The 12,571-nt window shown below is 35.5% G+C and overlaps 1 protein-coding gene across 1 annotated transcript; it reads right to left on the bottom strand.

Annotated features, from left to right (window-relative positions):
• Window positions 1-10,616: 10,616 nt before the first annotated feature.
• LOC102953878 (olfactory receptor 6C4-like) lies at window positions 10,617-11,546 on the bottom strand. Its single transcript, XM_007081452.2, has one exon. The coding sequence runs from the start codon at window positions 11,544-11,546 to the stop codon at window positions 10,617-10,619; it is 930 nt and encodes a 309-aa protein (XP_007081514.2).
• Between the last annotated feature and the right edge of the window lie 1,025 nt (window positions 11,547-12,571).

The raw sequence follows: 12,571 nt of genomic DNA, 5'->3' as shown, positions 1-12,571 counted from the left end.
GTGAACTCTGAAGCAGACCCTGGTCCCAGTACCACCCTACTGAACAAGGTCCCGGAGGCAATCCCATCTACCCAGGGGCCAGACAGGATCCCCATCCACTTGAGCCCCTGGTAACCAGCCCATCAGCTGCAGAACCCACTGCAGACCCAGCAACAGGCTCCAACCCAGCACAACTGTGGAAGTCACCCCACCAGCCTGGGAAATTGACAGGAGAAGGTATTTACCAAATGAAACCAGTCTGTAAAGAATGGAAGAGATGTTTGCTCCTTCAAATGCATGGGCATCATCTTAAGGCTACATGGATCACAAAGAATCAGGCAAATATAGTACTACCAAGGGATAAATAAAACTCCAAAGAAATGGAAATCTACAAATTGCCTGACAAATAATTAAAAATAGTCACCTTAAAGAAACACAATGAAATAAAAAAAGAACACACATAGATAACTAAACGAAATCAGGAAAATAATGCATGAACAAAATGAAAAATTTAATAAAGAAATACACACACACACAAGAATATTATTCAGCCATTAAAAAAAAGGAAATCCTATTGTTTGCAACAACATGGATGGGGCTTGATGGCATTATGCTAAATAAAATAAGCTAGGCAAAGACAAATACTGTATGATCTTACTTATATGTGGAATATAAAAACAAAACAGTGCACCAAATTCATAGAAAAAAGGATCAGACGTGGTAATTAAAGGTGGAGGATGAGGGATGTGGGTGGGAACTGGAGGAAGATGATCAAAAGGTATGAATTTCCATTTATATGATAAATAAGTACTAGGAATGTAATGTACAATGTGATGACTGTAGTTAACATTGCTGTATGTCATATAGGAAAGTTAAGAAAATACATTCTGGGATGCCTGGGTGGCTCAGTCAGTTAAGTGTCCAACTCTTGATTTTGGCTTAGGTTATGATCTCATGGTTTGTGAGTCTGAGCCCTGTGTTAGCACAGAGCCCGCTTGGGATTCTCTTTCTATCCCTCTCTCTCTGCCCCTCTCCTCTCACTTAAAATAAATAAGTAAATTAAAAATAAAAGAAAATACATCCTAAGAGTTCTCATAAGAAGTAGAAAAAGGTTTTCTTTTTGTTTCTTTTATTCTTTTCTTTATATTGTATTTATATGAGATGAAGGACTTTAGTTGAATCTATTGGGATATACATCACACAATATATGTGAAATTTGATTAAATTTGATTACATTTTATTTGTGATATTTGATTAAAATCATCATGCTATACACCTTAAACTTACACAGTGATGTATATCAACTATTTCTCCATAAAACTCGAAAAAATTAGACACCACAAAATAGAACCACACAGAAATCCTGACACTAAAAATACAATGAGAGAACTGAAAAATTCAATAGAAAGCTTCAACAGTAGACTCAGTCATGCAAAAGACAGAATCAGTGAATTCAAAGACAGGTTATTTGAAATTGGGCAGTTATTTGAAACAAAAATGAAAATGAGTGAAGTAAGCTTATGTGATTTGTAGGACACCAACAAGCAAAGTAACATTCCCATTAAGGGAGTCTGAGAAGGAGAGGGAGGGAAAGAATGCTTATTTAAAGAAATTACAGCTGGGGTGCCTGGCTGGCTTAATTGGTAGAGCATGCAACTCTTGATCTTTGGGTTGTGAGTTTGAGCCCCACGTTGGGTGTAGAGATTACTTACAAATAAAATCTTAAAAGAATTATAGCTGAATACTTCCTAAATCTTAGGAGGGACATGCACACCAGGTACAGGAAGCTCAAAGAACCCCAAGCAAGATCAACTCAAAGAATACTCCAAGATACATTATAAAAATGTTAAAAGTCAAAGACCAAGAGGATCTTGTAAGCAACAAGAGAAAAATAATTCATTACATATCTAGGAACCATAAGGTGAACAGTGGATTTCTTTGCAGAAAACTTGTAGGCCAGGAGGGAATGGGTTGATATGTTCAAAGTGCTAAAAGAAAAAAAAACCTGCCAATAAAGAATGCTATATCTGGTAAAATTGTCCTTTTGAAATGAAGGAGAGGCCTTTCCAGACAAACAAAAGCTAAGGGAATTCATCATCACTAAATGGTTTTTGTTTTGTTTTGTTTCATTTTTTTTTTTTACAAGAAATGCTAGGAGATATTTAAGTTGAAATGGAAGGACTCTAAGTAACAACATGCAAACATATAGAAGTATAAAAATCATTGGTAAAAGTAAATATATGGTCAATTCATAGTACTTTAATGCTATAATTGTGGTGCATAAATCACTTTATCTCTAGCAGTAAAAGATAAAAGATAATAATATTAAAAAACAACTATAGCTACAATAACATGAAGTGTTCTCTAAATGTCAGTTTATATCCAGTTGATTGACGGTGTTGTTCAGTTCTGCTATCCTTGCTTATTTTCTGTCTACTAATTATACCTATTACTGAGAGTAAGTATGGAAGTTATCAATTCTAATTGTGGATTTTCTCTTTCTTCTTTGAGATTTACAAGTTTTTACTTATATAACTGTGTTAAGTACATATACATTTAGGATATCTTTTTGGTGAATTGACTTCATTATGATTATGAAACATTTCTCTTATCCTTTGTATTTTCTTTGTTCTGAAGTCTATTTTGTTGTTATTAATATGGTCATTACAGCTTTCTTTTGATTAGTGTTTATACTTTTTCCCATTCTTTACTTTTAACCTACTAACTATAATATTTGAAGAGAGTTTATTGTAGACAGCATGTTATTAGGTTATTTAGAAAAAATCCTTTCTGACAATCTCTATTTAATTAATTAATTATTATTATTAGTTTTTAATTTACATCAAAGTTAGTTAGCATATAGTGCAATAATGATCTCAGGAGTAGAAACCAGTGATTCATCCCCTACTTATAACACCCAGTGCTCATCCCAAGTGTCTTCTTCAATGCCCCTTGCCCATTTAGCCACCTATGAGCCCTCCAGCAACCCTCAATTTGTTCTTGATATTTAAGAGTCTCTTATAGTTTGTCCCCTCCCTGTTTTTATATTATTTTTGCTTCCCTTCCCTTCTGTTCATCTGTTTTGTATCTTAGAGTCCACATATGAGTGAAGTCATATGATATTTGTCTTTCTCTGACTAATTTCATTTAGCATAATACCTCTAGTTCCATCCACATTTTTGCAAATGGCAATATTTCTTTTTTTTTGATTGCTGAGTGATACTCCATTGTATATGTATACCACATCTTCTTTATCCATTCATCTGTCGATGGACATTTGGGCTTTTTCCATACTTTGGCTATTATTGATAGCACTGCTATAAACATTGGGGTGCACATGTCTTTTCAAACCAGCACACCTGTATCCCTTGGATAAATATGTAGTAGTGCAATTGCTAGGTTGTAGGGTAGTTCTATTTTTAATTTTTGGAGGTACCTCCATATTGTTTTCTGGAGTGGCTGCACAAGTTTGCATTTCCACCAGCAGTGCAAAAGATTTCCCCTTTCTCCACATCCTCACCAACATCTGTTTTTCCTGAGTTGTTAATTTTAGCCATTCTGCCTGGTGTGAGGTGGTATCTCAATGTGGTTTTGATTTGTATTTCCCTGATGCTGAGTGATGTTGTGCATTTTTTCATGAGTCTGTAAGCCATCTGGATGTCTTCTTTGGAGAAGTGTCTATTCATGTCTTTTGCCCATTTCTTCACTGGATTATTTGTTTTTTGGGGGGTGTTGAGTTTGATCAGTTCTTTATAGATTTTGGACGCTAACCCTTTATTGAATATGTCATTTGCAAATATTTTCACCTATTCTGTTGGTTGCCTTTTAGTTTTGCTGATTGTTTCCTTTGCTGTCCAGAAACTTTTTTATATTGATGAGGTCCCAATGGTTCATTTTTGCTTTTGTTTCCCTTGCCTCCAGAGACGTGTTGAGTAAGAAGTTGCTGTAGCTGAGGTCAAAGAGATTTTTGTCTGCTTTCTCCTCTAGGATTTTGATGGCTTCCTGTCTTACATTTAGGTCTTTTATCCATTTTGAGTTTATTTTTCTGTATGGTGTAAGAAACTCATCCAGATTCATTCTTCTGCATGCCACTGCCCAATTTTCTTAACAGTATTTGCTGAGACACTGTCTTTATCCATTGGATATTATTCCCTGCTTTGTCAAAGATTAGTTAGCCATACGTTTGTGGGTCCATTTTAGGGTTCTCTATTCTGTTCCATTGATCTGAGTGTCTGTTTTTGTGCCAGTACCATACTCTCTTGATGATTACAGCTTTGTAATACATTTTGAAGTCTGGGATTGCCATGCCTCCAGCTTTAGTTTTCTTTTCAGGATTGTTTTGGCTATTCAGGGTCTTTTCTGGTTCCTTACAAATTTTAGGATTGTTCTAGCTCGGTGAAGAATGTGATAGGAATTGCATTAAATATGTAGATTGCTTTGGGTAGTATTGAGATTTTAACAGTATTTATTCTTCCAATCCATGAGCATGGGATATTTGTCCATTTTTTCGTGTCTTCTTTGATTTCTTTCATAAACTGTCTATAGTTTTCAGTGTATAGATTTTTCACCTCTTTGGTTATGTTTATTCCTAGGTATTTTATGGTTTTTGGTGCAATTGTAAATGGGATCAATTCCTTGATTTCTCTTTCTGTTGCTTCATTATTGGTGTATAGAAATGCAACCAATTTCTGTACATTGATTTTATATCCTGTGACTTTGCTGAATTCATGGATCAGTTCCAGCATTTTTTTGATGGAATCTTTTGTGTTTTCCATACAGAGTATCGTGTCGTCTGTGAAGAGTGAAAGTTTGACTTCCTCCTTGCCCATTTGGATGCCTTTTATTCCTTTGTGTTGTCTAATTACTGAGGCTGGGACTTCCAATTCCATGTTGAATAACAGTGGTGAGGGTGGACATCCATGTCATGTTCCTGACCTCAGAGGGAAATCTCTCAGTTTTTCCACATTGAGGATGATATTAGCAGTTAGTCTCTCATATATGGCTTTTATGATCTTGAGGTATGATCCATTTATCCCTACTTTCTTGAGTGTTTTTATCAAGAAAGGATGCTGTATTTTGTCAAACTCTTTCTCTGTATCTGTTGAGAAGATTGTGTGATTCTTGTCCTTTCTTTTATTGACATGATGAATCACATTGACTGATTTGTGGCTATGAACCAGTCTTGCATCCCACTTGATCCCACTTGATTGTCGTGAATAATTCTTTTAATATTGTTGGATCCTGTTGGTTAGTATCTCGTTGAGGATTTTTGCATCCATGTTCATCAAGGAAATTGGTCTGTAGTTCTCCTTTTTAGTGGGGTGTTTATCTGGTTTTGGAAGATAATCTCTATTTTAAATGGCATGTATGGATCAATTACTTTTTTTTAATCAATTACTTTTAATGTAATTATTGGTGTGTTTTTAGAAGTAACTCCAAGCATATCAATAATTACATTAAATTTAAATGTAATTATTTACATTTGTTTCCTCTGTTTTAGTCCTTCACTTCTCATTTCATGCCTACTTTTGCATTATTTGAAAAAATTTTTAATATTCCACTGAAGTTCATTTCTTTATTATGATTTTGACTATCTATTTTTTTTCAGATTTTTATTTAAATTCTAGTTAGTTAACATACAGTGCGATATAGCTTCAGCAATAGAATTCAGTGATTGATCAATTATATGTAACACCCAGTGCTCATTATAAAATGTGCGCTCCTTAATACCTGTTATCTACTTAGCCCATCCCTCACCCACTTTCCTCCATCAACCCTCAGTTTGTTCTCTATCTTTAAGAGTCTCTCATGGTTTGTATACCTCTCTCTTTTCCCCCCTCCCATATGTTCATCTGTTTTGTTTATTTAATGCCACATATGAGTGAAATCATGTGGTATTTGTCTTTCTCTTACTGACTTATTTCATTTAGAATAATACACTCTAGCTCGATCCAAGTCATTGCAAATGACAAGATTTCATTTCTTTTGACGGCTGAATAATATTCCATTGTATATCTATACCATACCTTCTTTATACATTTATCAGTATGTTTTTCAGAGTACAGATCTTTAACCTCTTTGGCTAGGTTTATTCCTAGGTATCTAATTGTTTTGGTGCAATTATAAAAGGGATCAATTCCTTGATTTCTTTTTGCTGCTTAATTATTGATATATAGAAATGCAACCTATTTCTGTACATTGATTTTATATCCTGTGACTTTGCTGAATTCATGGATCAGTTCTAGCAGTCTTTTGGTGGAGTCTTTAGGGTTTTATGCATAGTGTATCATGTCATCTGTGAAGAGTGAAAGTTTGACTTCTTCCTTGCCAATTTGGATGCCTTTTATTTCTTTTTTGTTGTCTGATTGCTGAGGCTAAGACTTCTGTATCTCTTTGTTTAATTAAAAATTAAAAAAATGATTATTTATTTTTGAGAGAGAGAGAGACAGAGAGAGACAGAACATGAGTAGGGGAGGGACACAGAGAGAGGGAGACACAGAATCAGAAGCAGGTTCCAGGCTCTGAGCTGTCAGCACAGAGTCCAATGTGGGGCTCAAATGCATGAGCTGTGAGATCATGACCTGAGCTGAAGTCAGATGCTTAACCGACTGAGCCACCCACGTGCCCATAATTGTTTAATTTTTTTAAAGTAAGTTCTGAGGAATTACAATATATATGCTTAACTTTTCCTGGGCTACCTAGAATCAAGATCTTACCACTTTAAATAGATGTGGATACCTTAACATCATATAGGTTTCTTTGTCTTCTCCACTTTACCCTTTGAAACACTAATCCCTTGGCTTCCCGGGGGAATTCTACCAAGCAGTTAAAGAAGAGTTAATACTTAATTCTTTTGAAATGTAATTCTTCTGAAACAGTTCCAAAAATAGAAATGAAAGGTAAAGTTCCAAACTCATTCTATGAGGCCAGCATTACCTTGATTCCAAACCAGATGAAGGTGTCATTAAAAAGGAGAATTACAGACCAATATCCCTGATGAACATAGATGTAAAAGTTCTCAAAAAGATACTAGCATATCGAATACAACAGTACATTATAAGAATTATTCACCACAATCAAGAGGGATTTATTCCTGGGTTGCAGGTCTGATTCAATATTCATAAATCAATCGATGTGATAAAATTAATAAAAGAAAGTATAAGAACCATATGATTCTCTCAACTGATGAAAAAAAGCATTTGGCACAATACAGCATCCTTTTTTGATAAAAAACCCTCAAGAAGGTAGGGGTAGAAGAAACATACCTCACCATCATAAAGGCCATATATGAAAGAGACCTATAACTAATATCCTCAATGAGGAAAAACAGAGCTTTTCCCCTAAGGTAAGGGATGTCCACTCTCACCACTGTTGTTCAGCATAGTATTGGAAGTCTTAGCCTCAGCAATCAGACAACAAAAAGAAATAAAAGGCATCCAGATCAGCAAGGAAGAAGTCAAACTTTCACTCTTCATAGATGACATGGTACTCTATGTAGAAAACTCAAAGACTCCACCAAAAGATTTCTAGAACTGATACATAAATTCAGCAAAATTGCAGCATATGAAATCAGTGTGCTGAGATAAGTTGCATTTCTATATACCAATAATGAGGCAGCAAAAAAGAAATCAAGGGATTGATCCCTTTTAAAATTGACCAAAACAATTAGATACCGAACCAAAGCAAAATATCTGTACTCTGAAAATTATAGAACACTTATAAAAGAAATTGAAGAAGGCACAAAGAAATGGAAAAGCATTCCATGTTCATGGATTGGAGAACAAACATTTTTAAGATGTTTATACTACCAAAGCAATCTACACATTCAACACAGTCCCTATTAAAACACCAACAGCTTTTACACAGAACTAGAACTAACAGTTCTAAAATTTGTATGGTACCAGAAGAGACCCTGAATAGCCAAAGTAATCCTGAAAAAGCAAAGCAAAGCTGGAGGCATCACAATTCCAGACTTCAAAGTGTATTACAAAGCTGTAATCTCAAGACAGTACTATACTGGCACAAAAACAGACACATAGGTCAATGTAACAGAATAGAGAACCCAGAAATGGACCCACAACTATATGGTCAACTAGTCTTTGAAAAAATGGGAAAGAATATTCAATGGGAAAAAGACAGTCTCTTCAACAAATGGTGTTGGGAAAACTGGATGGTGACCTGGACCATTTTCTTATACCCGACACGAAAATAAATTAAAAATGAAAAAAAAATTATAAAGGGATGAAGGACCTAAATGTGAGATAGGAAACTATCAAAATCCTAGAGGATAACACAGGAAGCAACCTCTTTGACCTTGTCAGTAGCAACTTCTTACTAGAAACATCACCAGAGGCAAGGGAAACAAAAGCTGAAATGAACTTTTGGGACTTCATCAAGATAAAAAGCTTCTGCACAGTGAAGGAAACAATCAACAAAATTAACATGAAACTGATGGAATGGGAGAAGATATTTGCAAATGACATATATGATATAGGGTTAGTATCCAAAATCTGTAAAGAACTTATCAAACTCAATACCCTAAAAATAAATAATTCAGTTAAGAACTGGGCAGGAGACTTGAACAGACATTTCTCCAAACAAGGCATACAAATGGCCAACAGACACATGAAAAGATGTTTAACATCACTAATAATCAGGGAAATACAAATCAAAACCATAATGAGCTATTACCTCACACCTGTCAGAGTGGCTAAAATTAACAACACAAGAAACAACAGGTGTTGTGAGGATGCAGAGAAAGGGGAACCCTCTTGCACTGTTGGTGGGAATGCAAACTGGTGCAGCCACTCTGGAAAACAGTATGGAGATTCCTCAAAAAGTTAAAAATAGAACTACCCTATGACCCAGCAATTGTACTACCAGGTATTTATCCAAAAGATACAAAAATACTGGTTCGAAGGAGCAGATGCACTCCAATGTTTATAGCAGCACTATCAACAATAGCCAAATTATGGAAAGAGCCCAAATGTCCATTGACTGATGAATGTATAAAGAAGGTGTGGTATAGATATACAATGGAATATTATTTGGCAATCAAAAAGAATGAAATCTTGCCGTTTGTAATGATATGGATGGAACTAGAGAGTGTTATGTTAAATGAAGTAAGTCATTCAGAGAAAGACAAGTTCTATATGATTTCATTCATATGTGGAATTGAAGAAACAAAACAGATGAACATAGGGGAAGGGGAGGAAAAATAAAATAATATAAAAACAGAGTGGAAGGCAAACCAGAAAAGAGTCTTAACTATAGAGAACAAACAGGATTATTGGAGGCAAGGTATGTGGGGGAATGGGCTAAATGGATGATGGGTTTTAAGGAAGGCGTTTGTGATGAGCACTGGGTGTTACATGGAAGTGATTAACTGGATTCTATTACTGAAAACAATACTTATACTGCATGTTAACTAACTTGAATTTAAATAAAATCTTGGAAGAATAAAAAAATTGGGAAGTAGTGCAGATTATATCTAGTACATTTAATATATAGAAAATAAAAAGAAAATACAATAAAAATAAAACACCAATTCTTAAAAACTTTGGATACTGTTTCTTAATTAAGGCATGCCCATCTTTAGGCATCCCTTTCATCTCAGCCTCCTTAGGTTCATCAAAATGATGCTAATGCTAAGGCACACTCATAGAGTCCTATAGGTTTTGACTCTTGCTGACTTGGTTCATGATTCCCACTCTTCTGAATCGTCCCTTAGGAGGAGACTGGATATTCACTCTGTTAGGGATACCTTTGGTAATAGTTTTCATTTTAATTTCCTGACTGGAAAGAGAGATAGAGTGAGAAATATTAACCCTACAACTGGAAACCCTACAACTGGAACTCCTAACCCTAAAGGAGACAGTTTCAGAATTGTCAGAGCAATAAGGATGAGAAAGGAAATTGTCTCAAACTTGAGAAAAGATGCCCTTTATTGCAAGAATGGAACTTTATTGAAAGATGTAATTACTAGCCTCTTCTGGAAAGAGTGTGGTATTTCTGATAATTTGGACAACTTTCTGAAAGACTTTGATTAAAGTAAGAGCTTCACATATACAGCTAAACTTTACCAGAAGCCCAGGATCGTCAGTCTTGTGACATCCTAGTAATTTTTATTCAGCTATTCCCTTCTTGTACCCAGACTAACAATGTTATCCAGTGACATCTTTTTCCTATAAAAATTTATCTACTAAGGGGTTACATTTATATCTTTAAAAATCATATTAGAAATTAAAACAGAACTTAAAAAAAACTATATATTAATTTGCTTTAAGATAACTATAATAAATACATTTCTTCTTAGCACAAATAATGTATTTTTATTTTAAATAACTATATTCTCAAAATAATGTGAAGAGTTGAATTATCTTACATTTTTGCAACATTTTAAACTGTCAAGTTAAAAAATCTATTAACTAGAAATAAATATGTGAACAATTTTTTTGGGAAGAGTTTCCCCTCATTGGCAAGTTTGAAATATAACTTTGGTACCTCTTTACAATGAATTCATTTGAAGCATTGCTTTAATAAGGAGAGGATTAGAGAAGCTTTCTCTATGTTTTCATGGGGAGAAATTTCATGCATATTGTTCAGATTTTCCTTTGAGTTTGAGGTTTTTACATTCACTAAATACTCATAATCTTTCTGGCCACATCCTTGAAGGCTTGTTTTACTTGTTTGTTCCTTAAGGTGTAAATGAATGGGTTCAATAAAGGGGCAACTGAGTTATTGAGCACAGCTACCCCCTTATTGAAGGCAACTCCTTCTTTAGCTGAGGGTTTTATGTACATGAAGATGCAGCTGCCATAAGAGAGGGAGATGACAATCATGTGGGAAAAACACGTGGAAAAAGCCTTTTTCCTTTGCTGAGCTGAGGGGATCTTGAGAATGGTCCAGATGATGTTTGTGTAGGAGAGAATCACCAGCACCAGAGTGACCACCAAGGTCACAACTGCTAAGATAAAGTCAACCAGCTCCAGGAATCTTGTGTCTGAGCAAGATATTTCTAGGAGGGGTCCATAGTCACAGTAATAATGATTCAGCATGTTGGAGGCACAGAAATCCAGCTGACTGGTCAGGATGATTGGGGATATGATGATTAGGAATCCAGCCAACCAAGAGCAGAGGACCAGCTGGATGCAGACTCTGCTGCTCATAATGGTCATGTAATGCAGGGGTTTGCATATGGCCACATAGCGGTCAAAGGACATGGCCGCCAGAAGGTAAAACTCTGTGGCTCCGAAGAAGATGGCAAAGAAATACTGAGTGAAGCAGCCAGCAAAGCTGATGCTCTTGTTTCCAGTTGTGATGCTGAAGAGCAGCCTGGGAGTAAAAGTGGTTGTAAAGGAAATTTCTAAGAAGGAGAAATTCCGGAGGAAGAAATACATGGGAGTCTGGAGGTGGGAATCCAGTAGAGTAAGGGTGATGATTGTCAGGTTTCCAATGATGCTGAATATGTAGGTGAGGAAGAGAAATATAAAGATTACAAGTTGGATCTCCGGGATGTCTGATAGTCCCAGCAGAATGAATTCTGTCAGAAAGGTTTCGTTTTTCATTGCTAACCTTTGCTGCCTATAAAGGTACAGAGGAAATAAATCAGTGATGAGAATTGAAGAGGAGCTCAGGAACATTTAGGAGAAGCTAAGTCTTTTCTGTTGAGTTGGTTCAAATATCTATTTTTTGTCAATTTGATTCAAATGAGAGATTTTCTATTGGACAGAGAGGCTGGATCTTCACAAGAATTATTATTTTAAATTTTCATGCAGGAAAATTTTCTCCTTGGTTCCATTTTAGGCTCTTCACGTACTTTCCTAGCCTACCTTCTAAACCAACTCTCAAGTTATCATTCTCTCCATTTTCTGTTTTTATTTTCACTTTGAACATTGAGTCTACTTTTGATCTTTCACTATATCTGGTAACTTGGCAGTGATGTCTCATTTCCATCACTCTCTTGGTCTCAGTGTGAGAAGAAAAGCTGTGTTAGTTCACAGTTGAGGAGGCTTTAGGAGGGAATCAGCACTCCCATTATAATTGCAGTAACCAAAGATGCCCTCAACTTCCCTTCAATTTTTTGAATTTGTGGACTGTTGTAACTAACATCATCGGTCCGTAAATCTTTGCTGCCAGTGTCAGCTTTCTTTCAGTCTCAGGACTCCTGTCTTAGATGGTTTTAGCAGTGGACCAGGTGCTATATATCCAAGAAGATACCTGATATCATTTTCTTTCATATCTGTTGGTACTAGTAACCATGTAATTTTACTCTGGCTAGACAAAGAGAACTGAAATCAGAAGTTGCAAACCTCATTTAAGAGTTTGGTGCTGGCACAAAAACAGAGACATATGTCAATGGAACAGAATAGAAAACTCAGAAATGGACCCACAACTATATGGTCAACTAATCTTTAACAAAGCAGGATAGAATATCCAATGGAAAAAAGACAGTTTATTCAACAAGGCTGTTGGGAAAATTGGACAGCAACATGCAGAAGTTGCTTGCGACTAGTTATATCATACTTCACGAGGTTGAGTATTTTTTAGTTTATTTGAGTAGTTTAGTTGAGTATTTTAGTTTATAGGTGAA

Source organism: Panthera tigris, chromosome B4 (assembly GCF_018350195.1).
Source record: "Panthera tigris isolate Pti1 chromosome B4, P.tigris_Pti1_mat1.1, whole genome shotgun sequence".
NCBI lineage: Eukaryota > Metazoa > Chordata > Mammalia > Carnivora > Felidae > Panthera > Panthera tigris.
The sequence above is the reverse complement of the archived record's forward strand: the minus strand, read 5'-3'. Positions and strand labels throughout refer to the sequence as shown.

Excerpts from the sequence above, each read along its gene's own strand:
- LOC102953878 (XM_007081452.2), bottom strand. The coding sequence starts at position 11,546 with ATGAAAAACGAAACCTTTCTGACAGAATTCATTCTGCTGGGACTATCA.